Genomic DNA, 27,004 nt, shown 5'->3' on the forward strand with positions numbered 1-27,004 from the left:
TAATCTGTGCCATAACCAGCCTCTCAAAGCACTTCATGATTACAGAAGTGAGTGCTACAGGGCGGTAGTCCTTGTGGCATGAAGCCTTAGAGTTCTTGGGGACAGGAATAATGGTGTTCATCTTAAAACAGGTGGGGATTACAGACTGGGACAAGAAGAGGTTGAAACTGACCGTGAATATGCCTGCCAGCTATTTTGCGCATGCTCCGAGTATGCACCCTGGAATACCGTCGGCCCCGCGGCCTTGCAGGTGTTGACCTGATTAAAGACCTTTCTCACGTCGGCCGTAGGGAACGAGATCACCCAATCCACACGGTCGGTGAGGGCCCTCACACCTGGCACGATGTTGTTGTCAAAACATGCATAAAAAACATGGAGTTCGTCTGGTAAAGAGGCATCGTTGGGCAGATCACGGTTGGGTCTTTGTCATCCGTAATGGACTGTAGTTTGCCATACGTGGTGGGCGTCGGAGACTGGGTAGTATGATTACACCATATTCCTATACTGTCCTTTTTCTCATGATGACTCCGCGGAGGTCATAGCGGGACTTCTTGTACTTATTCCTGTCCTCTGCCATGGCCTCAGAGTTGTCTACAATAGCTCTGTGTGTTGTAGCACTGTCCTTTAGTTTAGCGCCAACCTCTGAATATCCTTTATTTTTCATGTTCACTGCATTGTTCATTCACCTTGGTTTCAAAGTAATGTAGTGAAAGCACCTTCTAGACTTCTAGAATACACTTACTGTACCGTTAAAATAGTCCTTTCAGGTTATAACCATCGAGACACATTTATAGAAATATCTGTCTGCCTTTATTGGAATGTGGGTGGGCGTTGAAATCCACAGATTTGGTACATGGTCAAATACACGAGACCCTGACAGCAATGATGGTCTAACCGTCATTTCAATTGAACTGATAAATGTAACTTACTTTGTAAAGATATTGTATGATTCAGGGATTCATGGATCATTCCAAACCAATCCACAAAGCGACCACACAATAAAACTGTGGATGGTAAGACTGTAAGACTGTAATCAGCTCAACAGTTTTCAGCTGTGCTAACATAATTGCAAAAGGGTTTTCTAAATGATCAATTAGCCTTTTAAAATTATAAACTTGGATTTGCTGACACAACATGCCATTGGAACACAGGAGTGATGGTTACTGATAATGGGCCTCTGTACGCCTATGTAGATATTCCATTCAAAAATCAGCCGTTTCCAGCTACGATAGTCATTTACAACATTCTCTATGTCTACACTGTAATTCTGATCAATTTGATGTTATTTTAATGGACAAACAAAACGTGCTTTTCTTTCAAAACAATAACATTTCTAAGTGACCCCAAACTTTTGAACGGTAGTGTGTGTGTATGCATGTGTACAGTCGTGGACAAACGTTTTGAGAATGACACAAATATGAATTTTCACAAAGTTTGCTGCTTCAGTGTCTTTAGATATTTTTGTCAGATGTTACTATGAAATACTGAAGTATAATTACAAGCATTTCATAAGTATCAAAGGCTTTTATTGACAATTACATGAAGTTGATGCAAAGAATCAATTTTTGCAGTGTTTATCCTTCTTTTTCAAGAACTCTGCAATCAATCCTGGCATGCTGTCATTTAGCTTCTGGGCACCATCCTGACTGACTTGCATAATCAATGCTTGGAGTTTGTCAGAATTTGTGGGTTTTTGTTTGTCCACCCGCCTCTTGAGGATTGACCACAAGTTCTCAATGGGATTAAGGTCTGGGGAGTTTCCTGGCCATGGACCCAAAATATTGATGTTTTTTCCCCTAGCCACTTAGTTATTACTTTTGCCTTATGGCAAGGTGCTCCATCATGCTGGAAAAGGCATTGTCCGTCACCAAACTGTTCCTGGATGGTTGGGAGAAGAAGTTGCTCTCGGAGGATGTGTTGGTACCATTCTTTATTCATGACTGTGTTCTTAGGCAATATTGTGAGTGAGCCCACTCCTTGGCTGAGAAGCAACCCTACACATGAATAGTCTCAGGATGCTTTACTGTTGGCATGACACAGGACTGATGGTAGTGCTCACCTTGTCTTCTCAGGACAAGCTTTTTTTCCCGGATGCCCCAAACAATCGTAAAGGGGATTCAGAGAAAATGACTTTACCCCAGTCCTCAGCAGTCCAATCCCTGTACCTTTTGCAGAATATCAGTCTGTCCCTGATGTTTTTCCTGGAGAGAAGTCCCTTCTTTGCTGCCCTTCTTGACACCAGGCCATCCTCCAAAAGTCTTCGCCTCACTGTGCGCACAGATGCACTCACACCTGACTGCTGCCATTCCCGAGCAAGCTCTGTAATGGTGGTGCCCCGATCCCGCAGCCAAATCAACTTTAGGAGACGGTCCTGAAGCTTGCTGAACTTTCTTGGGCGCCCTGAAGCCTTCTTCACAACAATTGACCCGCTCTCCTTGAAGTTCTTGATGATCCGATAAATGGTTGATTTAGGTGCAATCTTACTGGCAGCAAAATCCTTGCCAGTGAAGCCCTTTTTGTGCAAAGCAATGATGATGGCACGTGTTTCCTTGCTGGTAACCATGATTGACAGAGGAAGAACAATGACTCAAAGCACCACCCTCCTTTTGAAGCTTCCAGTCAGTTATTCGAACTCAATCAGCATGACAGAGCGATCTCCAGCCTTGTCCTCATCAACACTCACACCTGTGTTAACGAGAGAATCACTGACATGTCAGCTGGTCCTTTTGTGGCAGGGCTGAAATAGAGTGGAAATGTGGGGATTCACTTCATTTGCATGGCAAAGAGGGACTTTGCAATTAATCTAGTCACCCTTCATAACATTCTGGAGTATATGCAAATTGCCATCATACAAACTAAGGCAGCAGACTTTGTGAAAATGAATATTGTGTCATTCTCAAAACTTTTGGCCACGACTATGTGTGTGTGTGTGTGTATATATATATATATATAAAAAGACTCAATAATATGAAATATCAACAAGCTCTACCCTTGAACACTCAGAAGTGCATCTGAAAAAAAAGAGCTATTGACTAAATATAATCCAACTGTACTTAATTGCTGTACGTGTGGATACCATAATAATAACATACGTCAGGCACACTTAACCATACATGAGTTGCCTTTATTATCTTGCACATTATTCTGTGTCCACACAATTGCTCTGAAAATGCTTTAAGACACCATTTCCTTCTCTTTTACATAGATATTCACCCCCCGTTTGTCAGCCTGATAGTTGGTCTGCAGTTGATAAATGAGTCATTCTCCATAGGAATAGAATCTAGTCATTCTATTTCTGTCATTCTCTTCCTGTATTTTGTCTTTAACCGTAGCCCTGGAAATAGGCTGGATTAAGCAGCGACCGTAGTGCAGTAATGCCACTCTGCCTCTGTCCGTCCGTCCACTCTGCTCCAAAATGCAAGCTCCAGTGATAACTGAGGGAAGTCCTTTTTAAGACATGACCCCGAAGACAGGGTTATGGCGGCAGATGCTCGGTCCGATTTCCTCATAGTCTTTTTTGGTGTGGCACACTTGGTAAAACTCCGGCTGAGGAAAGAGTAGATATGACCGTTATTATTTGTTGGTGTACACTTTCTTTCAAGTTTCCTATTTTATATTCTAGCCAAGGCTAACAAAGCCTCCACGCATCTGTCTTTAGCTTTTACATCAGTAGAATATATATATATCTTCTTAAATACTTTTTTCTTTACATAGTTGAATGTGCTGACAACAAAATCACAAAAATTATCAATGGAAATCAAATGTATCAACCCATGGAGGTCTGGATTTGGAGTCACACTCAAAATTAAAGTGGAAAACCACACTACAGACTGATCCAACTTTGATGTAATGTCCTTAAAACAAGTCAAAATGAGGCTTAGTAGTGTGTGTGGCCTCCACGTGCCTGTATGACCTCCCTACAACGCCTGGGCATGCTCCTGATGAGGTGGCGGATGGTCTCCTGAGGGATCTCCTCTCAGACCTGGACTAAAGCATCCGCCAACTCCTGGACAGTCTGTGGTGCAATGTGGCGTTGGTAGATGGAGCGAGACATGATGTCCCAGATGTGCTCAATTGGATTCAGGTCTGGGGAATGGGCGGGCCAGTCCATAGCATCAATGCCTTCCTCTTGCAGGAACTGCTGACAAACTCCAGCCCACATGAGGTCTAGCATTGTCTTGCATTAGGAGGAACCCAGGGCCAACCGCACCAGCATATGGTCTCACAAGGGGTCTGAGGATCTCATCTTGGTACCTAATGGCAGTCAGGCTACCTCTGGCGAGCACATGGAGGGCTGTGCGGCCCCCCAAAGAAATGCCACCCCACACCATGACTGACCCACCGCCAAACCGGTCATGCTGGAGGATGTTGCAGGCAGCAGAACGTTCTCCACGGCATCTCCAGACTCTGTCACATGTGCTCAGTGTGAACCTGCTTTCATCTGTGAAGAGCACAGGGCGCCAGTGGCGAATTTGCCAATCTTGGTGTTCTCTGGCAAATGCCAAACGTCCTGCACGGTGTTGGGCTGTAAGCACAACCCCCACCTCTGGACGTCGGGCCCTCTTACCACCCTCACGGAGTCTGTTTCTGACCATTTGAGCAGACACATGCACACGGCCTCCTCCATGTCTCCTGATGTACTGGCCTGTCTCCTGGTAGCGCCTCCATGCTCTGGACACTACACTGACAGACACAGCAAACCTTCTTGCCACAGCTCACATTGATGTGCCATCTTGGATGAGCTGCACTACCTGAGTCACTTGTGTGGGTTGTAGACTCCGTCTCATGCTACCACTAGAGTGAAAGCACCGCCAGCATTCAAAAGTGACCAAAAAAAATCAGCCAGGAAGCATAGGAACTGAGAAGTGGTCTGTGGTCACCACCTGCAGAACCACTACTTTATTAGGGGTGTCTTGCTAATTGCCTATAATTTCCACCTGTTGTCTATTCCATTTGCACAACAGCATGTGAAATTTATTGTCAATCAGTGTTGCTTCCTAAGTGGACAGTTTGATTTCACAGAAGTGTGATTGACTTGGAGTTACATTGTGTTGTTTAAGTGTTCCCTTTATTTTTTTGAGCAGTATATGTATATATATATATATATCTCTGATAGAGGGATCTTTGTTAACTCATGTTACTAAGTTTTAGAACTCACAGTTGATGCCAACATAGACCCGCCGAACCAAACAGCATATCTCTGCATGTGGTGAGTGATGACTTGCACGTCGACGGGTTTGGGCTGGCAAGAAAACATGAAACATGTCATTATTGAGCCAATATTATGCTGGAAATGCAAAAATATGACATCATTTTGAACATTTTAGGAGCCACAACACCCATAAAGCTGTAGCATCCCTATAGAGTACATCAGCTGACTAGGTCAAATGTCAAATCGGTTCTCACCTTCAGCTTGCCACCGCTCAGTTCCTCACTGAGTTTCAGTCTGCCATCCACTGTCCTTTTCAGGTCCCTCTGCAGACGTCGGCCAAAGTCTCTGAACATAGTGGAGCCTCCAGAGAGCACAATGTTCTGCATAGCAACAGACAAGGTAAATAGACACTTGGAACCTCGACATACTCCTGAATAGATCACTTAGAAAGTCAAACATTTCATCCTACTACTTAATCTCATAACTTCTGGATGGAGACAAGTCTCAGTATCTGGCATAAGTATATAGTTTCAGTAAATCACAAGGACTGCTTTTCTATTGTCAAACGTAATGTTCTTGTCGCCTGTCATGTGAAAGAAATCAAACAAACTTGAACTCCCCAGATGTACCTTATAGAGGGGACGTCTGACGTCAATAGGGCAGTTCTGAATGACTTCATCAACAACCTCGGAGATGGGTTGGGTGAAGTCGGGGTTGGCAAACTGGGGGAGGAGGAAAGTACAACACATACAGTACAACCAATGTTATTATGATACAATTAGAGCCGAGTGATTAACAAATGTCAATTCAATTATTTGAATTCCAATTCGTTACAGTTTTTTCCCTGTGAGCTCAATGCCGCATGTCTCACAGTTTCTCTAGAGATAAATCAGATCCAGCCTGAACTGTGCAATGTAGTTGTAGTTTCCAACAGGCCAATATTCTATATAGTTTAATGCATTAAAACGTGGTAATTAGCTACAATGACCATAATCCATTGTGCATCGACTTGTCCAGTCTTTCTTTTAAGCTTGTTACTGAACAGAGAAGAGTGGTCGTGAGGTGACATAGAGAGCAGCTGTTACTTTGCGAGGTACATCATAGGAGACCTGCCCGTCGAACATCGCATTCCAAAATCATAGGCATTAATATAGAATTGGTCCCCCTTTTGCTGCTATAACAGTCTCTACTCTTCAAGACTTTCCACTAGATGTTGGAACATTGCTGCAGGGTCTTGCTTCCATTCAGACACAAGAGCGTTAGTGAGGTCGGCACTAATGTTAGGTGATTAGGCCTGGCTCGAAGTCACCGTTCCAATTCATCCCAAAGGTGTTCGATGGGGTTGAGGTCAGGGCTCTGTGCAGGCCAGTCAGGTTCTTCCACACCGATCTCAAAAAAACATTTCTGTATGCACGGGGATATTGTCATGCTGAAACAGTAAAGGGCATTCCCCAAACTGTTGCCACAAAGTTGGAAGCACAGAATCGTCTAGAATGTCATTGTATGCTGTAGCATTACGATTTCCCTTCACTGGACCTATGGGGCCTAGCCCAAACCATGAAAAACAGCCCCAGACCTTTGCTTTCGGGCACGTAGCGTTCTCCTGGCATCCGCCAAACACAGATTTGTCTGTCGGACTGCCAGATAGTGAAGCCCGATTCCTCACTACAGAGAACAAATTTACACTGCTCCAGAGTCCAAGGGAGGTGAGCTAGACACTACTCCAGCCGACACTTGGCATTGCACATGGTGATCTTAGGCTTGTGTGCGGCTGCTCGGCCATCAAAACCCATTTCATGAAGCTCCCGACACAGTTATTGTGCTGACGTTGCTTCCAGAGGCAGTTTGGAACTCGGTAGGGAGTGTTGCAACCAAGGACAGATTAATTTTACGTGCTACGCGCTTCAGCACTTGGCGGTCCCGTTCTGTGAGCTTGTGTGGCCTACCACTTCCCGGCTGTGCCGTTGTTGCTCTTAGAGGTTTCCACTTCTAAATAACAGCACTTACAGTTGACCGGCAGAGCTCTATCAGGGCAGAAATTTGACGAACTGACTAGTTGGAAAGGTGGCATCCTATGAGGGTGCCACGTTGAAAGTCCCTGAGCTCTGCAGTAAGGACATTCTACTGCCAATGTTTGTCTATGGAGATTGCATGGCTGTGTGCTCAATTTTATACACGTCAGCAACGGGTGTGGCTGAAATAGCCAAATCCTCTCATTTGAAGGGGTGTCCACATACATGTGTGTATATATAGTGTATCTCTACCTGAATATACATGATCTAAGTGTTTGACAGTTGGTATTCAGCAGTCATAAAAGTATGCCTTATTTACTTTGAAGAACTACAAAAGTGATTTTGTCAGAGAGCACAGGCAGCAGCTCTATAGAGATGAGACGATGACTTAGAATGAAATAAAGTCATCAAATAAAACAAATGTAATATACACAACTGAAATATTTTATTAAAGTAAAGTCACTAAATAAATGGTTATTAAGTGATAAGCAGTAATGGGCACTCACTACCATCATGAGACTTTTATGAATTATTTTATTCTGTGTTGTTACAGTATTCAACCCACATAATGAACAACGCATTTCATGGTTTCAAAATAATATTGAAACCGAAATCTGTGATTACGTTTTAATAATCGAACCAAAAAGCATGAAATCGCTCAGCACTAGATACAATACATTACATAACACAAGCACAACAATATATATTGAAAATCAATGGGATCATACCTCTGGGTGGAAGAAGATCTCAGGGCCAAGGAAGCGCTCGTAGCCCACGTCGATGGTGAACTCCTTCTTGCTGATGGAGTTGATCCCCGTGTACTGCTTGATCCACTTAGAGCTGTCCGTATCGTACTTGTTGAACTCTTTCACCAGGTCAGGGCAGACATAACTGAACCTTTCCTGGAACACAATATGGAACCATTATTAATTGTAAGTCATAACCGAGTGTACATAAGACACTGGGTAGATGCCAAAGAGTTAACAAGGAGTCATGATCTGTGACTGTACATCTCTGGTCAATGGTGCAGCACTACTGACCTCTGCTGTTTAACCTGAGACATGCTCACAAATAATACAGGTAATAATTCCTTTGGTTTGTGAAGGGAACAAAAAAAGTTAAATGTGCTGGTACCTTGATGGCTTTGGCTGTTTCCAATGACTGCTCTGGTGGGATGCCCACCTCGCGCTCTCTCAGCAGCTGCTGGGTGAAGTAGGTGATGTCTCGACCAGCGATGGGGATGTGCTTTATACAGCTACCGATGACGTAGCCTTCTGCCTGGAAGAAAACAACACCGATTGACAACACAATCTATTATCACTCGTACAGTAACGTAACCATGTATGTGTTAGCAATAGTATATATTTAGAATACATCCGAGTAGTGTTCAGTAGGGCACACTGTTCCAAACATTTACAGCAGATTAAGAAAATGTACTCTTGTTGGACAAGTTCAGGAAGTACCTCCCCATTCCACTTTGTTTCAAAACGTTTGCTACCTACTAAACATGACCCAGTTCTAGTAAAGACTGTATGGAATGATGATCGAACGAATGCACCCACCACTGGGATGACGTGGGTGACCCCGTCACCGCTGTCAATCACCGTCCCCGTTAGGGTCCTCTCGCCCAATTGTCTGGAGGTCCATGAGGCTGCCAGCGCCAGGACCGCCTGAGGAGGAAAACACAGACCGTGTCACTTTCCACTGATGATGACAACCCGTATTCGCAAAGGAGTGCTAAATCTAGGATCAGTTTAGAATTTTAGATAACAAATCAATACAATTATATAGTCAGGGGAGTTCTGAACCTAGATCAGCACTCCTACTCCTTTTTTGAAAAGGGACCCAGAATTGAGATCCACCCAGGAGTTTCACAAACACCCTCATTTCCTCTGTGAAGTGTGTTGAGAGTTGTGACAATGCACTCAAAATCAAGTTTGACTTGACCCTTGAACATGACGAGGTGCAGGGAAGAGATTATATAGAACCAACCAAGAACAGAGAGGATTTACCTGTACAGCGATGTAAAGACCTGGAACGTTGAAGGACTCAAACATAATCTCTGCTGTGTACTCTCGGTTTTCAGGGGTATTCAGAGGAGGCTCTGTCTGTGGAAAAGAAAAGTACAAATCCCATAGGTTCCTGCTACTAAATAGCATACTTTCCACACTAACGTGCATGTTATGAACGTACCAAGAGGAAGTAGTGGTCTTCGGGCTCTGCCCGCAGATACTTGAAGATGACCTGTTCCATGAACCTCTCCATGAGATCCCAGTCATCCACGATCCCATGACGAATGGGCCACTGTTACAAGGGGAACAACCACAACCAACATATCTCCATTAGGCTACTCAGTTCTAACAGGCCTTCAGCATGACTTTACATTTAAACTTTAAAAAGGGGCAATAACAAAGCGAACTCCCCGACACTGTTGTTTCGAGAAAAGCTGACTAATTGGGCTGAAGAAATTGAACCGCTCTAAAAATCCATAGATAGAGATATGGTTGCAAAGACTGACCAGCCAACATCGTAGTTTTCACCATGTTTTGTTTACAAACATCGGAGATGATAGATGATATTTTCGGTTCTGATGGGATATGCCAGTTGAACTAAGCCCATGAGGCATATTGAAGTTATATTCTTCCAGAACTAATATCATTAAAGTCCAAAAACGTATGTACCAACTGCAGACTTCCCCTTTAAGTAAACCTCCATCACTGGAAAATGCAATGTACCTTTGTTGCATAATTTGGTTTGTCTATTGCCTCGTCACCGATGTAAAAGTCCAGATCGTCCACCCCCTTCGTCATCCTGCGCTGGGCTTGGTCTCCAACCTTGGCCGACTCTTTGATGGCAATACCTGAAGTTTAGGCAGATTCAACTCCATTAATCCTTAGTACCAGCCTACATATGATTAGGACATTGTTGATTGAAACATCATGACTTGAGGGTGCTGATAGGCAACGTTACACAGGTGAGCTGATTAAATCAAGCATAGGGAAAGCAAACTGCCTATGCTAAACATAAGAGAGGAAACTCAATGAGCGGCAGGCCTATTACTTCGATTTGTCTTGTAAAATCAGTAAACAAATAGCCACATTTTTATTAAAGAGATACTGAACGCACTGACTCTGCATGGGTTTTTCGGTTTCAGTCATGGGGGTGTGGTTCAATGTGGCGGTTACTGAGGTTTGTCCCTCATGAGACACCGTAGGAATAAAGTCAGTATCACTTTCTCAAAATAGTCCGAATGAATTCAATTAAATTCAAATCAATTCAAAGGGCTTTCTTGGCATGGGAAACATGTTTACAATGCCAAAGCAAGTGAAATGGATAAACAATTAAAAACGAACAGTGAACATTACACGCACAAAAGTTTGAAAGGAATACGGACATTTCAAATGTCATAATATGGCTATGTACAGTGTTATATCGATGTGCAAATAATTAAAGTACAGAAGGGAAAATAAATACACAAATGAGAGTGGTTTGGAATTCATAGTAACTCAAGAATCCTGTAATTTTTTTAAACGTTTTTTTGCCGAGGTGCTTTTAGTCGCACGGTTTTACATCTAGCTAAGGTGTTTGGTGCAGTATTTCTCAAGTAAAATATTTTTGTGATGAGTTGTTTTATGTAAACAAAGTCCGATCTTCTGTGCTGCTGGGCAAGTCTCTCGCTGTCTGTATTCTGCTTTATAACTAGATATGTATCCCGTGGTAATGGGCATGGTTGAAATCAAAACCAAACCCATAAGTAAGTGTTTTGGACGATACTGACTTTATGACCAAATTTAACCTACTTGTGCTTTTTAGACAATTTTAATCACTGGAATAAATGTTTGACTAATATCAATGTCACATATGCCATTTTCAACCAGATCCGTTATTTTTATGTTTTTAATTATTTTCACAACATTCAATGAATGAGGTAAGCTTTATCCAACAACTGAGTGCCAACCCATTACACCCCTTTGTTTTGTCTGAATGTACGTGTTTTACCCACCAGCTAAGCTTCTGGGAGAGCGCCATCACTCTCTTTTGATTTGAAAATACATTCGATACAGGACCTTCTAATCAGCAGGTTTTACATGGGTGGAGTTATGACTTGCCTGGTGACATCACAAAGACGGTAAATAAGTTACACCAATAACAAAAGAGAGTTCCAAACCGCTTTGCCAATAACTGCTATTTTTTTTCCATCCCCACTCAGACTCCTCCCAAACAGTCCTAGCAACATTACTGCTTGAGAATTATAATATTTTGCTTAAAAGCCATTTGTTTCTTTTTAACCATTTTAATGGAAAGCTATTGCAGTATGGTACTTAAATTGTACCCAGAAATGATTTGATGTTGATATAAAAACAGCTGCATTGGGCCTTTAACTAACTGCATAATGTAACTTCATTGATAAAGTTGAGATTTACCAAGAGCACTTTGGTTTCCCGGGCCCACACGTACATAAAATGTATGCACGCAAGTCAATTTTGATAAAAGTGTGCTAAAATGGCTTACATTATATATTATTATAATAATGTCAGACGATGAACATTGCTCCTTCAACTACTTCCTTGTAGCCTCTAAATGTTTAGGCCTACTTGTCATCCATCCATGGTTCTAAAAGTGCACGTCATCAATCTGCCGGCTACTTCAAGTCCACAGTCAGGTGGCCTTGGCAAGCTTGTCCGTTATTCTAGTCAGCAGGGGCACAAGGGGACTTCTGCTATGGAGCCATATCACTGAATATAGGCTGGACTAGCTTCCTTTCAAGCTGTGTCTGGACAGCTTTCAAGTACTGAAAACAAGTGAATAGGCTAAGATGATTGAAAATAGCCAAAAATGGTTTGGATTGGTCACCGGGTAACTAGTCTACGGTCCTCTAACAAGCTAGCATTGCCATTTAGCGTCCACTGGATGACTCAATGCTAGAGGAAGGCGGCCAACTTCAAACTTTGGTTTTACATTTGTTGAATTTGGCGTGCTCGCCTACTTCCTTTGAGCACTCCAATCAGATAAGAAAAACAGGAAGGACCGATACCAAAATGCTTTCAGCATATTCATTTAACTAATGCCTACACAGTATGTCCGCCTTATGAGTTAGCCAAATAATGGACTAAAGTAGCCTAAAGTTAATCCTAATAGACCAAGGACTTTCTATTTAAAGGGTAAATTGGCTCTGAAAGCCAAAACAGACAAATACTCCATCTAAACTTGAATCGAATCTCAATTGCGGTATGGTTCTAAAAACATAAATCCCTCTACTCTCATTTCACAAATGCAAGATGCACACTCACTGTATTAATACAGTTGCAGCAGACAGACATTTTCAGTGAAAACAGATTTGTGGCATCCATCTTCCATTTAGAACAGAATAACACTGTCCATCCAGGATCCATTTTTCTTTGGCATCACCTTCCATTAAAATAATCACATACACTCGAAGTCGGAAGCTTACATACACGTAGGTTGGAGACACAAACTAGTTTTTCGACCACTCCACAAATTTCTTGTTAACAAACTATAGTCTTGGCAAGTCGGTTAGGACATCTACTTTGTGCATGACACAAGTCATTTTCCTACCAATTGTTTACAGACAGATTATTTCACTGTATCACAATTCCAGTGGTTTAGAAGTTTACATACACTAAGTTGCCTGTGCCTTTAAACAGCTTGGAAAATTCCAGAAAATTATGTCATGGCTTTAGAAGCTTCTGATAGGCTAATTGACATCATTTGAGTCAATTGGAGGTGTACCTGTGGATGTATTTCAAGGCCTACCTTCAAACTCAGTGGCTCTTTGCTTGACATCATGGGAAAAATCAGTCAAGACCTCAGATATAAAATTGTAGACCTCCACAAGTCTGGTTCATCCTTGGGAGCAATTTCCAAATGCCTGAAGGTACCACGTTCATCTGTACAAACAATAGTACGCAAGTATAACCACCATGCGACCATGCAGCCATCATACCGCTCAGGAAGGAGACGCATTCAGTCTCCTAGAGATGAACGTACTTTGGTGCGAAAAGTGCAAATCAATCCCAGAACAACAGCAACGGACCTTGTGAAGATGCTGGAGGAAACAGGTACAAAGGTATCTATATCCACAGTAAAACGAGTCCTATATCAACATAACCCGAAAGGCCGCTTAGCAAGGAAGAAGCCACTGCTCCAAAACCGCCATAGAAAAAGCCAGACTACGGTTTGCAACTGCACATGGGGACAAAGATCACACTCTTTTGAGAAATGTCTTCTGGTCTGATGAAACAATAACCAAATTGTTTGGCCATAATGACCATCGTTATGTTTGGAGGAAAAAGGGGGAGGCTTGCAAGCCGAAGAAGACCATCCTAACCATGAAGCACAGGGGTGGCAGCATCATGTTGTGGGGGTGCTTTGCTGCAGGAGGGACTGGTGCAGTTCACAAAATAGATGGCATCATGAGGGAGGAAAACAATTTTGGATATATTGAATAAACATATCACGACATCAGTCAGGAAGTTAAAGCTTGGTCGCAAATAGGTCTTCCAAATGGACAATGACCCCAAGCATACTTCCAAAGTTGTGGCAAAATGGCTTAAGGACAACAAAGTCAAGGTATTGGAGTGGCCATCACAAAGCCCTGACCTCAATCCTATAGAACATTTGTGGGCAGAACTGAAAAAGCAAGGCCTACAAAACTCAGTTACACCAGCTGTCAGGAGGAATAGGCCAAAATTCACCCAACTTATTGTGGGAAGCTTGTGGAAGGCTACACGAAACGTTTGCCCTAAGTTAAACAATTTAAAGGCAATGCTACCAAATACTAATTGAGTGTATGTAAACTTCTGACACACTGGGAATGTGATGAAATAAATAAAAGCTATTCTGACATTTCATATTCTTAAAATAAAGTGGTGATCCTAACTGACCTAAGACAGGGTCTTTTTACTAGGATTAAGTGTCAAGAATTGTGAAAAACTGAGTTTAAATGTATTTGGCTAAGGTGAATGTAAACTTCTGACTTAAACTGTACATTCTCACATCATACACATTTAAACGAGTCAGTCCATCATGTTGCATACACTAACAGAGGACATTAATAGATTCACTCACAAATGACCACTTTCTCAACTGCACTAGATAGATAAGTACATAAACCGATACAATTTACTTTGCAATTAGTAGTCCAACAGCACAAGGAACGAATTAATGTTTGAACACGTTCTTCTTGGCCATGGGCATTCTGAAGTGCCGGACAGAGCTGAGCGTGTAGAGGGTGGGAGGGGGTCACCAACAAAATCCAGTGCCTTCTTTTTGGTTGCCTTATAGAACAGAATGCTCAAATGTGCCTGTGGTCGACCAATTACTTTGCTGCCTGTGTTGACTATTCTGGTTAGTTTGCTTTTTCTCCTCACTCTCAGATTCCCATACCAGACTGTCATATTGAACGTAAGGATGCAGGTGTATGGAGACGCAGATAGCTATTTAGCACTTATTCTGTCCGTTTTCCATAAACAAGCGCCTTAACATGGACATATCGCCGTGTGGAAACGCTAACCCTATTTTTTATTTTTATTATTTCTCGCTGATCTGAAAGATAAGGTCCTTAAGCTTCCAAAATCATACTGCAAGCGTTGCGTGTTAATGCGTCGTGGCTCTTAACAAAACTCCTCAGTACAGTCCAATGACTCATGTGTAATTGAAAGGAACTGATACTCATAATCAAGAGCTACATATGAATGAACATGGTACATTATCATTAGAAGACTGTATGACAGCGTTTCCCAAACTCGGTCCTTGGGACCCCAGGGAGTGGTTTTTGCCCTAACCCTACACAGGTGATTCAAATTATAAAAGCTTGATGATTAGTTGATTATTTGAATCAGCTGTTTAGTGCTCGGGCAAAAAAACAAAATGTGCACAGAGTTTGGGGAACCGCTGCTGTATGATACAGAAATACTTACATGAAGGAACAATAAACTGTGGCTCTGTGTTTCCAGCATATCCAATCTTTGTGTACCTACAAAAGCATTGCATGAGAAAGTTCAGTGGGTTATATAGATCCTAATGATGCATGATCTAAAGCAGTGGTGACCATAGGCCTACTGGTAAAATGCACATAGGGGTACTCAGTCCGAGCAGTGAAATTTCAGTTGGTGGTACAGTAACCGAAAAAGGTTGAAAACCACTCATCTAAAAAGGTGGCATGACTGTCTGTGGACTAGGCCAGTTATACGCTTCCATAAATTGAAACAGTCACGTAGACTCTGGTAAAAGATTAAAGTCAATGCATACTAAAGTTACTAATGTAACGTCTAACGAGTGGGGAACCCTGGTTGAAATTAGCTACTAGCAAACTATCTTGTAATGGCTAACTAGCTATATTGCTGGCTGGAATAAACGAAATTAAGGTTGTTGCTGACTAGCTAGCTAGCTATCTTGATTGGTTTACTTTGCACGCCCAACATTTCTGCCCTGTCTGGGTGCATCTAGCAAAAGCCAATGAATCAGTTAGTTAGCTATTAGCATTAACACATGCCACTTACCCTGTGCCACAGTCAACTACACAAGCCGGTAGACGTCCAGCCATGTTTTCTTAAATATCTACTGCAGAGTGCAATAGTGAATTGCTGCTTTATTCCAATGGGTCTTATAAAAAGGAAATTCGATTGTTTTGGGTAGAGGGATAACCATTTATTTAGCTAGCTAGTTTAGAGGCGGAACCCTGAACCCGCAGAGTGAAGTTACCTCCGCAATCACCTGATGCGGAAGTTGAAAGCGGTTGACGCGACGCTGATCATAACGTTTGTTAAAGCATTTCTCATATCGCACCTTATCAGAAGGGTAAGTGAATGTACACGTTCTAATTGGAATGTAAACATATTAAACAATTATTCTCTATAATGTACCGATAGTTTGTATAGTAGCAGCAGAATAACTGTGTTCAGTCAATTCACGGACAGGATTCTGTGACGACTGATATGAGGGCAGTAGACTATCTGAATATAATATCTTCTTTGAACATTGCATAACGCTATAGACATCAATGACATTAAAATGCATTGTATCAATGCGTTAGACTGACCTTTTGGGTGAACATGAAAACCAAGCTCTCTTCTCTCTATCCTAGAAGTAAACTGCATTAGTGATCAGTTTCACCCAAGACCATCTCAAAAGTTTCCATCATTTTCAGAGACCGAGTTAAAATCAGTTTCAAGTTGGATATTTGACAATAGCTTTCAAACCACTTGAGCCACAGACTCCAAATAAGTGTCATGATGTTGGAAAAATTGTGACTGTGACATGTTGGTATGTTCCTTTGAATTTTATCAAGTTGACATTCAGTGATCCGTGCCCAGTGGGAACCTAGGCTTCTTCTGTCTGTTTTATGGTTCCGCAGCAAAACAATGGGCGTGGATGGTACTACCCACATCAGATATAGGCCTCCCTCCCCAGACAAGCTAGAGATACCTCTTCCCACTTCATAGGGCATGAGCCAGATCCATGCAATGCCAATGGGTTTAGTCTCTGCCTCAAGTCTAGTGAGCATAGAGGAGACCTCCCCACCTACAATGTGTGGGGCCGGCAAGCACCGTAGCTGGGGAGATCTACGAGAAGGGCCCGGCACGCTTCCAGAGTTGCCGGACCCAACCCCCAACAATTCCGCCTTCGGCCCGCTGACAGACAGCACCCCGAGGAACCCCCGCATGCAGCCCCTTGCGAGACCACGCACGAGAGACTACGAGATGGGCCGCACAATGACCTTCCAATGGTTGCGAGAGGAGGGCGGCGGAGCGACTGCTCCCCCAACCGCGGTTCGAGCCCCGCTTCGCACCCCAACCAGACCGGCCCAGCCCTTAGAGCCAATCCTTATCCCGAAGTTACAGATCTTTTTTTCCAACTTCCCGGCGCGCGTTATAACATGCCAGAGGCTGTTTGCCTTGGAGACCTGCTACAGATATGGGTACCACCCGGAGTGAGATTTACACCCTCTCTCCCGGATTTTTAAGGGCCAGGGAGAGCTCACCAGATGCCGCTGAAACCACAATGCTTTCCACGGCTTTGGCCCCTCTCTTGGGGCGAACCCATTCCAGGGCTCACTGCCCTTTACAAAGAAAAGAGAACTCTCCCTGGGGCCCCCGCCAGCTTCTCCAGAATCAGTTGAGTTACTGCACTGGATGTCTCATGGCACCCATCTCCGCCAGTCCGTGGACATTCTGAAAGTAGTTTGAGGTCAGTAGGTCACATTACGTTTGAATTTTTTTTGAAAAATGTATGCAAAATCATCTGAGATGAAAATTGACAAACTAAAGGGTGTGCAATATGTAGGCCCACAATTGTACATTCTGAACCTTGTTTGAGTCCAGTAGGTCACATGACCAATGAACAATTGAAATTATACATTTTAAAAATGTTATGTAAAAATGTGTGAGATGAAAATGGACAAACTAAAGGGTGTGCAATATAGTAGGGTAGTCATTGGACATCCTCAACCTTGTTTGAATTCAGTAGCTCACATGACCAAGGAGCTATTGACATTTTACATTTTGAAATATTCATGTAAAATTGTGAGATGAAAATTGACAAACATGGATGTGCAATGTGTAGGGCCACTGAATGCACAGTCGTGGCCAAAAGTTTTGAGAATGACACAAATATTAATTTTCACAAGTTTGCTGCCTCAGTTTGTATGATGGCAATTTGCATATACTCCAGAATGTTATGAAGAGTGATCAGATGAATTGCAATTAATTGCAAAGTCCCTCTTTGCCATGCAAATGAACTGAATCCCCCAAAAACATTTCCACTGCATTTCAGCCCTGCCATAAAAGGACCAGCTGACATCATGTCAGTGATTCTCTCGTTAACACAGGTGTGAGTGTTGATGAAGACAAGGCTGGAGATCACTCTGTCATGCTGATTGAGTTCAAACAACAGACTGGAAGGTTCAAAAGGCGGGTGGTGCTTGGAATCACTGTTCTTCCTCTGTCAGCCATGGTTACCTGCAAGGAAACACGTGCCGTCATCATTGCTTTGCACAAAAAGGGCTTCACAGGCAAGGATATTGCTGCCAGTAAGATTGCACCTAAATCAACCATTTATCGGGTCATCAAGAACTTCAAGGAGAGCGGTTCAATTGTTGTGAAGAAGGCTTCAGGATGCCCAAGAAAGTCCAGCAAGCTCCAGGACGTCTCCTAAAGTTGATTCAGCTGCGGGATCGGGACATCACCAGTACAGAGCTTGCTCAGGAATGGCAGCAGGCAGGAGTGAGTGCATCTGCAAGCACAGTGAGGCGAAGACTTTTGATGGATGGCCTGCTTCTCTCCAGGAAAAACATAAAGGACAGACTGATATTCTGCAAAAGGTACAGGGATTGGACTGCTGAGGACTGGGGTAAAGTCATTTTCTCTGATGAATCCCCGTCCGATTGATTGGAGAATCTGGAAAAGAAGCTTGTCCGGGGAGAAGACAAGGTGAGCACTACCATCAGTCCTGTGTCATGCCAACAGTAAAGCACCCGGAGACCATTCATGTGTGGGGTTGCTTCTCAGCCAAGGGAGTGGGCTCACTCACAATTTTGCCTAAGAACACAGTCATGAATAAAGAATGGTACCAACACATCCACCGAGAGCAACTTCTCCCAACCATCCAGGAACAGTTTGGTGACGGACAATGCCTTTTCCAGCATGATGGAGCACCTTGCCATAAGGCAAAAGTGATAACTAAGTGGCTAGGGGAAAAAAACATTGATATTTTGGGTCCATGGCCAGGAAACTCCCCAGACCTTAATCCCATTGACAACTTGTGGTCAATCCTCAAGAGGCGGGTGGACAAACAAAAACCCACAAATTCTGACAAGCATTGATTATGCAAGAATGGACTGCCATCAGTCAGGATGTGGCTCAGAAGTTAATTGACAGCATGCCAGGGCGGATTGCAGTGGTCTTGAACAAGAAGGGTCAACACTGCAAATATTGACTCTTTGCATCAACTTCATGTAATTGTCAATAAAAGCCTTTGACACTTATGAAATGCTTGTAATTATACTTCAGTATCCATAGTAACATCTGACAAAGATATCTGAAGACACTGAAGCAGCAAACTTTGTGGAAATTAATATTTGTGTCATTCTCAAAACTTTTGGCCATGACTGTACATTCTGAACCTTGTTTGAAGTCAGTAGGTCACATGACCAAGGAGCTTTTGAAATTCAAAAATGTTAATAAATAATTGTGTGAAATTTAAATCGACAACAAAAAAAAGTGTGTGCAATGTGTGTCTATGCCATCAGGTTAGCTATAATCAGTTTTAGGAGTAGTGGTTAAAGAATTATTGAAATTTAAACATTTTGATTTGTCACTATGTTTACTGTCACTAACTGCTCTTGGTGGACATAAGGAAAACTACAGGCGAATAGCCGTCGACTATCCAAACTGAATCTTTCTTTACTTCGGTTTTTCAGAGCTATGTGTCCCTCGAAGCTATAGGCTACTGCAGCCCCCACAAAAACCATCTCCACCAATCTGCTCTGTTTAAAGATGATATCATTGATTTACCTCCCATCAACCAGCCAATGAGGATTGTATTCCCTTCCACCATGACCACATGGAATGGAAGGCCACTGATAAAGAAGATATATTAGCCGAGAGAGCTCTGGGGCTTAGAGCTGGATCCATCATGGAGGACCATCTTGCGGCTCCACTAGATCCAATCCTTGAGCTTTATAGAACATTGCCTTATTTCTCTCCAGGAAGAGTCATCCATCACTCACGTCGGTGGTCCCTCACTCCCTGTATCCTCCCAAAGCCCTCAGCTTTCTCTTCTTGTTCAAACGGTCCTCTCCAGTCTCCAGTCAGTGGGAGAAACCATTCCTTTACTGTGTTGACATTAGGATGGGATAAGGAAAAGCTGACAAATAAATACAGTTGAGAAACCTTTCAAAGGTACATTTGATTCCAGTCCTCATTTAATATTAAATGTATAGTGCCAGAGTTACTGTATTTGAAGGGCTGCTATAAGAAAGAGGATGCATACAGTAAATTATTATACTTGGGGTATATTGCTATTTCACCAGTAGGTGGCAATATGCATTTGACAGTACAATGCACAGTCAGTGACAATAGAAAGTACACCCCCTGTTTTCACATACGTTTATGTGGGATTGAAATAGAAATTGTACCTTTTTTTTTACATTGATCTACACAAAATACTCTGAAAGTGAAAATATGTATGTATATGTATATATCTGTATATTTACATGTATATTTCTATATATTTTTTACAAATGAATAACAATTAAATAACTAAAATATAGTCGTTGCATAAGTATTTGCCCCATTTGTTTAGGCAAGCCTAAATTATTTCAGAAGTAAATTCGGCTTAAGAAATCACAAATCATGTTATCTTGACTCACCAGGTATGTGCCCGTGTAGGACGCCAGGTGGCGCCCCTAAGGGGGTGGGTGGGGGGTCCTGTCACACCCTAATCTGTTTCACCTTACTTGTGCTTGTCTCCACCCCCCGCCAAGTGCCTCCTATTCTTCCCCATGATCCCCTGTGTATTTCTACCTGCGTTTTCTGTTTGCCTGTTTGTCTCTTGCCAGTTCGTCTTGTTTTGTCAGGTCTTTTCAGTGTGTTTCCCGTTTCTCCAGTTCTTGTCTTCTAGTCTTCCCGGTTCTGACCTTTCTGCCTGTCCTCAGCCTGCATGCCACTCTGTCCCTGATTGACTCTGCCTTGGATTACAAACCTCTGCCTGGCCTTGGCCTGCCCTTTGCCTGCCCATTGTTATAATGCATATTCTGAGAACCAAACTATCTACCTCCTGTGTCTGCATCCGGGTCATATCCTGAGTCATGATAGTTGTTCATGATTTGGACCTTCCTATCTACCATATACTCCATCTAAACGTGAATCGATTCTCAATTGCGGTACAGTTAAAATACTTCTCCTGGACATTATCATGTTGATAAGACAAGACGATAAAAAAATAGCTTTTTTTTTGCTAATGTATGAAAGGGGTCCCTGGGTCTCTGATTTGCTTGGGAGGGGTTCCCTGGGCAAGAAAAAGTTTGAAGACCCCAGTTATAGAAAGAGAGAATGAATGCCAATCCAATCATTGCACAGGACCTGGACAGAAATATTCACTAAATATACAAAAGTATGTGGACACCTTCAAATTAATGGATTCGACTATTTCAGTCACACCCGTTGCTGGCAGTTGTATAAAATCTAGCACACAGCCATCCAATCTCCATAGACAAACATTGGCAGTAGAATGGCCTTACTGAAGAGCTCAGTGACTTTCAACGTGGCACCATCAAAGGATGCAACCTCTCCAACAAGTCAGTTCGTCAAATGTCTGCCCTGCTAGAGCTGCCCGGTCAACTGTAAGTACTGTTATTGTGAAGTGGAAATGTCTAGGAGCAACACCAGCTCAGCCGCAAAGTGGTAGGCCACACAAACTCACAGAACGGGACCACCAAGTGCTGAAGCGCATAGCTCGTAAAAATCACCTGTCTTAGATTGCAACACACACTATCGAGTTCCAAACTGCCTCTGGAAGTAACGTAAATAAACTGTTCGGAGGGAGCTTCATGAAATGGTTTTCCATGGCCGAGCAGCCGTGCCAAGCTTAAGATCTCCGTGCGCAATGCCAAGCGTCGCCTGGAGTGGTGTAAAGCTCACCCGTCATTGGACTCTGGAGCAGTGGAAAGCGTTCTCTGGAGTGATGAATCACGCTTCACAATCTGGCAGTCCGAAGCGTGATTCTTCACTTCAGAGAACGCGTTTACATTTGGGAATCTGGGTTTGGCGGAAGCCAGGAGAATGCTACCTGCCCCAATGCAACTAAACCCGTTTGTTTAGTTGCTGTTGACTTAGTTGCTGTTGTCAAAATCTGTGCATGAGAAAATAAATGCAACTATTTATTCAGTTTTACTCCCTTGAGGTGATGGATTCAAGCTCTTTTTGTCATGTCTACTCCCGCTCGATGTCACCGGTCTACTAACTTACGGTCCTGGCAACACATTATTATGCACACCTGGCAACTGAGGTAAAGTTGGTTTTATATTCACACATTCAACAGACAGCCAACAGACATTCGCCAAAAGCCATTTATAAATGTAAAAATCTATAACTAATTCACTGTTTGTCACAAAATCATGGAAATAGATATGATTTATTCTATAAATGTCTAGCATACATTTACAACCTTTGTTTTGAGTAGAAATTCCAGTTTTGACTTGATAGAAATACATCAAATCTATAAAAATGCCATTTAATGCGGTATAAATCAATAACTAATTCACTGTTTGTCACAAACATCAAACTGTGTATGATTTATTCTATAAATGTCTAGCATACTTTTACAACCTTTGTTTTGAGGAAAGATGTCTGTTTTGATTTTAAAGAAATACATAAAATCTACAAAATGCCATTTGAAGCGGTATAAATCAATAACTAATTCACTTTTTGTCACAGAAACATCAAACTAGGTATGATTTATTCTATAAATGTCTAGTATACTTTTACAACCTTTGCTTTGAGTAGAAATTCCAGTTTTGACTTGATAGAAATACATAAAATCTCAAATATTGCATTTAAAGATGAAGAAATCAATAATTAATTCAGTGATTGTCGCAGAAAAAAAGTGAAAATATGCATTTATTTGCAATAACTTTAAAGAAATTTTCATTTTAAGTGCAATTTGTTCTATATGAAGTTAGACCATGTTTACCTACACATGTTTACAATCTTAAATGGTATGCCAAATCAATGTTTGCATTTTTAGTGCAACAGTTCCACATTTTAAAGTAGTTACATGGCACAACAGTAATTTATTTATACGTCTCTAATCTAACAGCAAAGAGGCCCCTTCCAATCATTTTCTATTTTGGTTTTGTTGAAGTCCTTCTTTGTCATCCCCAGACAAGCTGAATGGTACCATCTCTGGCACACAGAGCATTCTATCTGCAGTATTAAAAACATAAAACAGGGTTATGTTTATTTACATGTAAATTACAGTTCTGGAATACCCAAATTCTGTTACATGCTTTTGCAATTAGGAACATTTTCAAATTTAATTGGATTTTTTAAAATTGGATTGCTCAATTTCTAAATTGACTTTAAATGACATGCATTTGCTCATAACCCTGACAGAAGCACACATAACTGAGGTGTTAATCATCGTTGAGTATTCAGGCAATATAAATCATATAGTATTAAAAGAATACATTGTAGATATCACAAACAACTCGGTTTGAGCAGTGTCTGTCTGTTATACGTTAGATCAGTGGGTATAATGGTCAATCTGATCCCCAAGGTTCTCATAGGGTCACTTGGATATATAGAGTTGGAGGTAAAGAAAACAATATGAAACCAGGACATTAAAACACTGGCAGAATTCTTTCATCCACATCCATTCACACATAATGTATTTAAAAGTAGAAATACCCTTCTAAGACCACTGTCTTTCTGTATGTTTTAAAAAAAATTCAAATTGTTCTTTCTTCAAGTAATGGGAATTTAAAGGGATATGGTATTACCTATGTTGGTGATGTAGGTAGTACTAGGCAGGTAGACTAGTGGTCAGAGCATTGGACTAGTAACCGAAAGGTTGCAAGATCAAATCCCTGAGCAGACAAGGTTAAAAACTGTCGTTCTGCCCCTGAACAAGGCCGATAACCCACTGTTCCTAGGCATTGAAAATAAGAATTTGTTCTTAACTGACTTGCCTAGTAAAATAATGGGTAGTAGTTGCACACCTCCCTGCTGAATTATTATGTAGAGCTGTCTCCAGTCTCCACTGTGGAATGTCCATGTTGATCCTCTTGGTTTTCTTGGTCCTCTTGATCCATCCACCTGTCTTCTTTGTTAGTCAGGCCTGACCCCTTCATCCCGTAGTTTTTTTCTATAATCTATTTTAATATGACTAAAGATGCAGAATTTTCTGCCAGGCCCCTTCTAATAGGGTTTAACAGACTCATTAGAACTTTGACCACAAGCCCTCTAGATGGACTACATGCCCTCTATCAAATCAATCAATTTCCTCAAAACAAAGGTTGTAAAAGTATGCTAGACATTTATAGACTACATCATACCTAGTTTGATGTTTCTTTGACAAACGGTGAATAAGTTATTGATTTATACCGCTTTAAATGGCATCTTATAGATGATGTATTTCTATAAAATCAAAACTGGAATTTTTACCCGCAACAAATATTATAAAAATATGCTAGACATTTATAGAACAAGTCATACCAGGTTTGATGTTTATATGAAAAACGGTGAATTACTTATTGATTTTTACATTTTTAAATGGCTTTTGGCGAATGTCTGTTGAATGTCCGAATGTGTGAATATAAAAACAACTTTACCTTGGTCACCTGGCAACCATTATTACGCACACATGCGCCCCATCATCTGTCACACCCGGACTTCATTACTACCTTGATGACTTACCATTTATCTAGCACTCTGTTCCATCAGTCATCAGGTAGTATTGTTTATGTTTCCTTGTTCGACACGGCTCTTGTTTTTGTTCGTTGTTATTAAACTCACACTGCATTTTTCTGACTCCCTGCGTCTACGTTACACTTTTGCAAAACACATGTCAAACGTTGGTTTCACTTTTGTTTTAAGGATAGCAAGGCCAAAGGACAAACGCATGAATATGAATCATGTCAATATATGTGGTCCTTGAGGGGAACAAGATCAAAATGCTGTAGGCATCGTTTCCTGATTTATAATATTTATGTTTATTTGAGGTTTTGGGACTATGAACTACTCCATGATGATAACATAATGCAATCTGAAGTGACTGTTGTGAATCTGATACAACAAAGTTATTTATTCCATTTAAATATAACTTATGTTACCCAAAGGGGACTTCAGGTGTGGGAAGTTGGATGAGATACCTAAAGTAAACCTAACAGCAACATTCACATAAGGCAATAGCAATACCACTCAATACCTAGGTGACTCGTTTAGTCTGCATCAAGTGCAACAGCATCCATTATTTGTGGGTGACAAACTAACCTGTGACAGTCAATCTGGAGGAGCTCATGAAAATGCTTACTAGTGACAGAGCGAAGCACCTGTAGAGCAAACTCCTGGTCAAGATGAATCACCTTCCAATGGGTCAACATAGGCACACGGATGGAAGTCATAAACCTGAAAATAAATTTTGTGGGAAGAGAGGTTATACTGCAGGTTGTGATAACTAAACAATGGAATATTGAGGGAATACTGTATACTCACCATACCACATGGAATATGTGTGATATTGCATGTTTTGTATGTACTGTAAGTGCTCATATCCACAGCATCACAAATACAATACATATAGTACCAGTCAAAAGTTGACACACCTACTCATTCAATTATTTTTTTTAAATTTGTACTATTTTCTACATTGCAGAATAATAGTGAGGACATCAAAACTATGAAATAACACATATGGAATCATGTAGTAACCAAAAAAGTGTTAAACAAATCAAAATATATTTATATTTGAGATTCTTCAAAGTAGCCACCTTTTGCCTTGATGGCAGCTTTGCACACTCTTGGCATTCTCTCAACCAACTTCATGAGGTTTGTCACCTAGAACACATTTCAATTAACAGGTGTGCCTTCTTTCCTTCTTAATGCGTTTGAGCCAATCAGTTGTGTTGTTACAAGGTAGGGGTGGTATACAGAAGATATCCCTATTTGGTAAAATACCAAGTCCATGGTATGGCAAGAACAGCTCAAATAAGCAATGAGAAACGACAGTCCACCATTACTTTAAGACATGTAGGTCAAACAATATGGAAAATGTCAAGAACTTTGAAAGTTTCTTCAAGTGCAGTCGCAAAAACCATCAAGCGCTATGATGAAGCTGGCTCTCATGATGACTGCCACAGGAAAGGAAGACCCAAAGTTACCTCTGCAGCTCCAAATTTGAGATTTTTGGTTCCAACCACCCTGTCTTTGTGAGACGCAGAGTAGATGAATGGATGATCTCCGCATGTGTGGTTCCAACCACCATGAAGCATGGAGGAGGAGGTGTGGGGGTGCTTTGCTGGTGACACTGTGATTTATTTAGAATTCAAGGCACACTTAATGAGCATGGCTACCACAGTATTCTGCAGCGATATGCCATCTCATCTGGTTGGGGCTTACTGGGACTATCATTTGTTTTTCAACAGGACAATGACCCAACACACCGCCAGGCTGTGCAAGGGCTATTTGACTAAGTAGGAGAGTGATGGAGTGGTGCATCACAATTTGGGATGAGTTGGACCGCAGAGAGAAGGAAAAGCAGCCAACAAGTGCTCCGCATATGTGGGAAGTCCTTCAAGACGGTTGGAAAAGCATTCCAGGTGAAGCTGGTTGAGATAATGCCAAGAGTGTGCAAAGCTGTCATGAAGGCAAACGGTAGCTACTTTGAAGAATCTCAAATATATTTTGACTGGTACAGTACATGTTACACAAATGAAAAACAATAAATTACATCAGTAAAATGTCAGATTTTTCATTGTTATCTAATCAAATTTGTTATTTCAGTCTATAGTCAGGGGTCCATCAATTCTGAATCCTGGGACAGTTAAATGTTTTACTCTGAAAAAGTGGGAATCTGTTTATGATTATCCCAAACGTGTAAAAAAACTTTTGAGACATCACATCTTCCTTTAGGAGATAAATGACTGGACTAGATTAACGCGAGCCACAAATGACACCCTATTCTCTATGGGCTCTTGTGTAAAGTTTTGCACTAGATTGGTAATATAGTGCCATTTGGGACGAGCACTAGATTAACTTTACAAGACATCCATTTCCATCACTGCATGTCTCCATCTATAAAGCATTACTATTGGATTCCAAGT

At 41.7% G+C, this 27,004-nt stretch overlaps 1 protein-coding gene across 1 annotated transcript; it reads right to left on the reverse strand.

The window, feature by feature from the left end:
• Positions 1–3,103: 3,103 nt before the first annotated feature.
• Positions 3,104–15,929, reverse strand: LOC112266485 (actin-related protein 3). Its single transcript, XM_024443980.2, has 12 exons — positions 15,687–15,929; positions 15,105–15,160; positions 9,900–10,024; positions 9,358–9,468; positions 9,177–9,272; positions 8,727–8,834; positions 8,299–8,442; positions 7,893–8,066; positions 5,782–5,874; positions 5,407–5,532; positions 5,159–5,242; positions 3,104–3,546 (listed from the first exon to the last, which is right to left on the reverse strand). The coding sequence occupies exons 1-12, from the start codon at positions 15,728–15,730 to the stop codon at positions 3,451–3,453; spliced, it is 1,257 nt and encodes a 418-aa protein (XP_024299748.1). The 5' UTR covers positions 15,731–15,929; the 3' UTR covers positions 3,104–3,450.
• Between the last annotated feature and the right edge of the window lie 11,075 nt (positions 15,930–27,004).

This window comes from Oncorhynchus tshawytscha, linkage group LG14 (genome assembly GCF_018296145.1).
Source record: "Oncorhynchus tshawytscha isolate Ot180627B linkage group LG14, Otsh_v2.0, whole genome shotgun sequence".
In the NCBI taxonomy this organism is placed as follows: domain Eukaryota; kingdom Metazoa; phylum Chordata; class Actinopteri; order Salmoniformes; family Salmonidae; genus Oncorhynchus; species Oncorhynchus tshawytscha.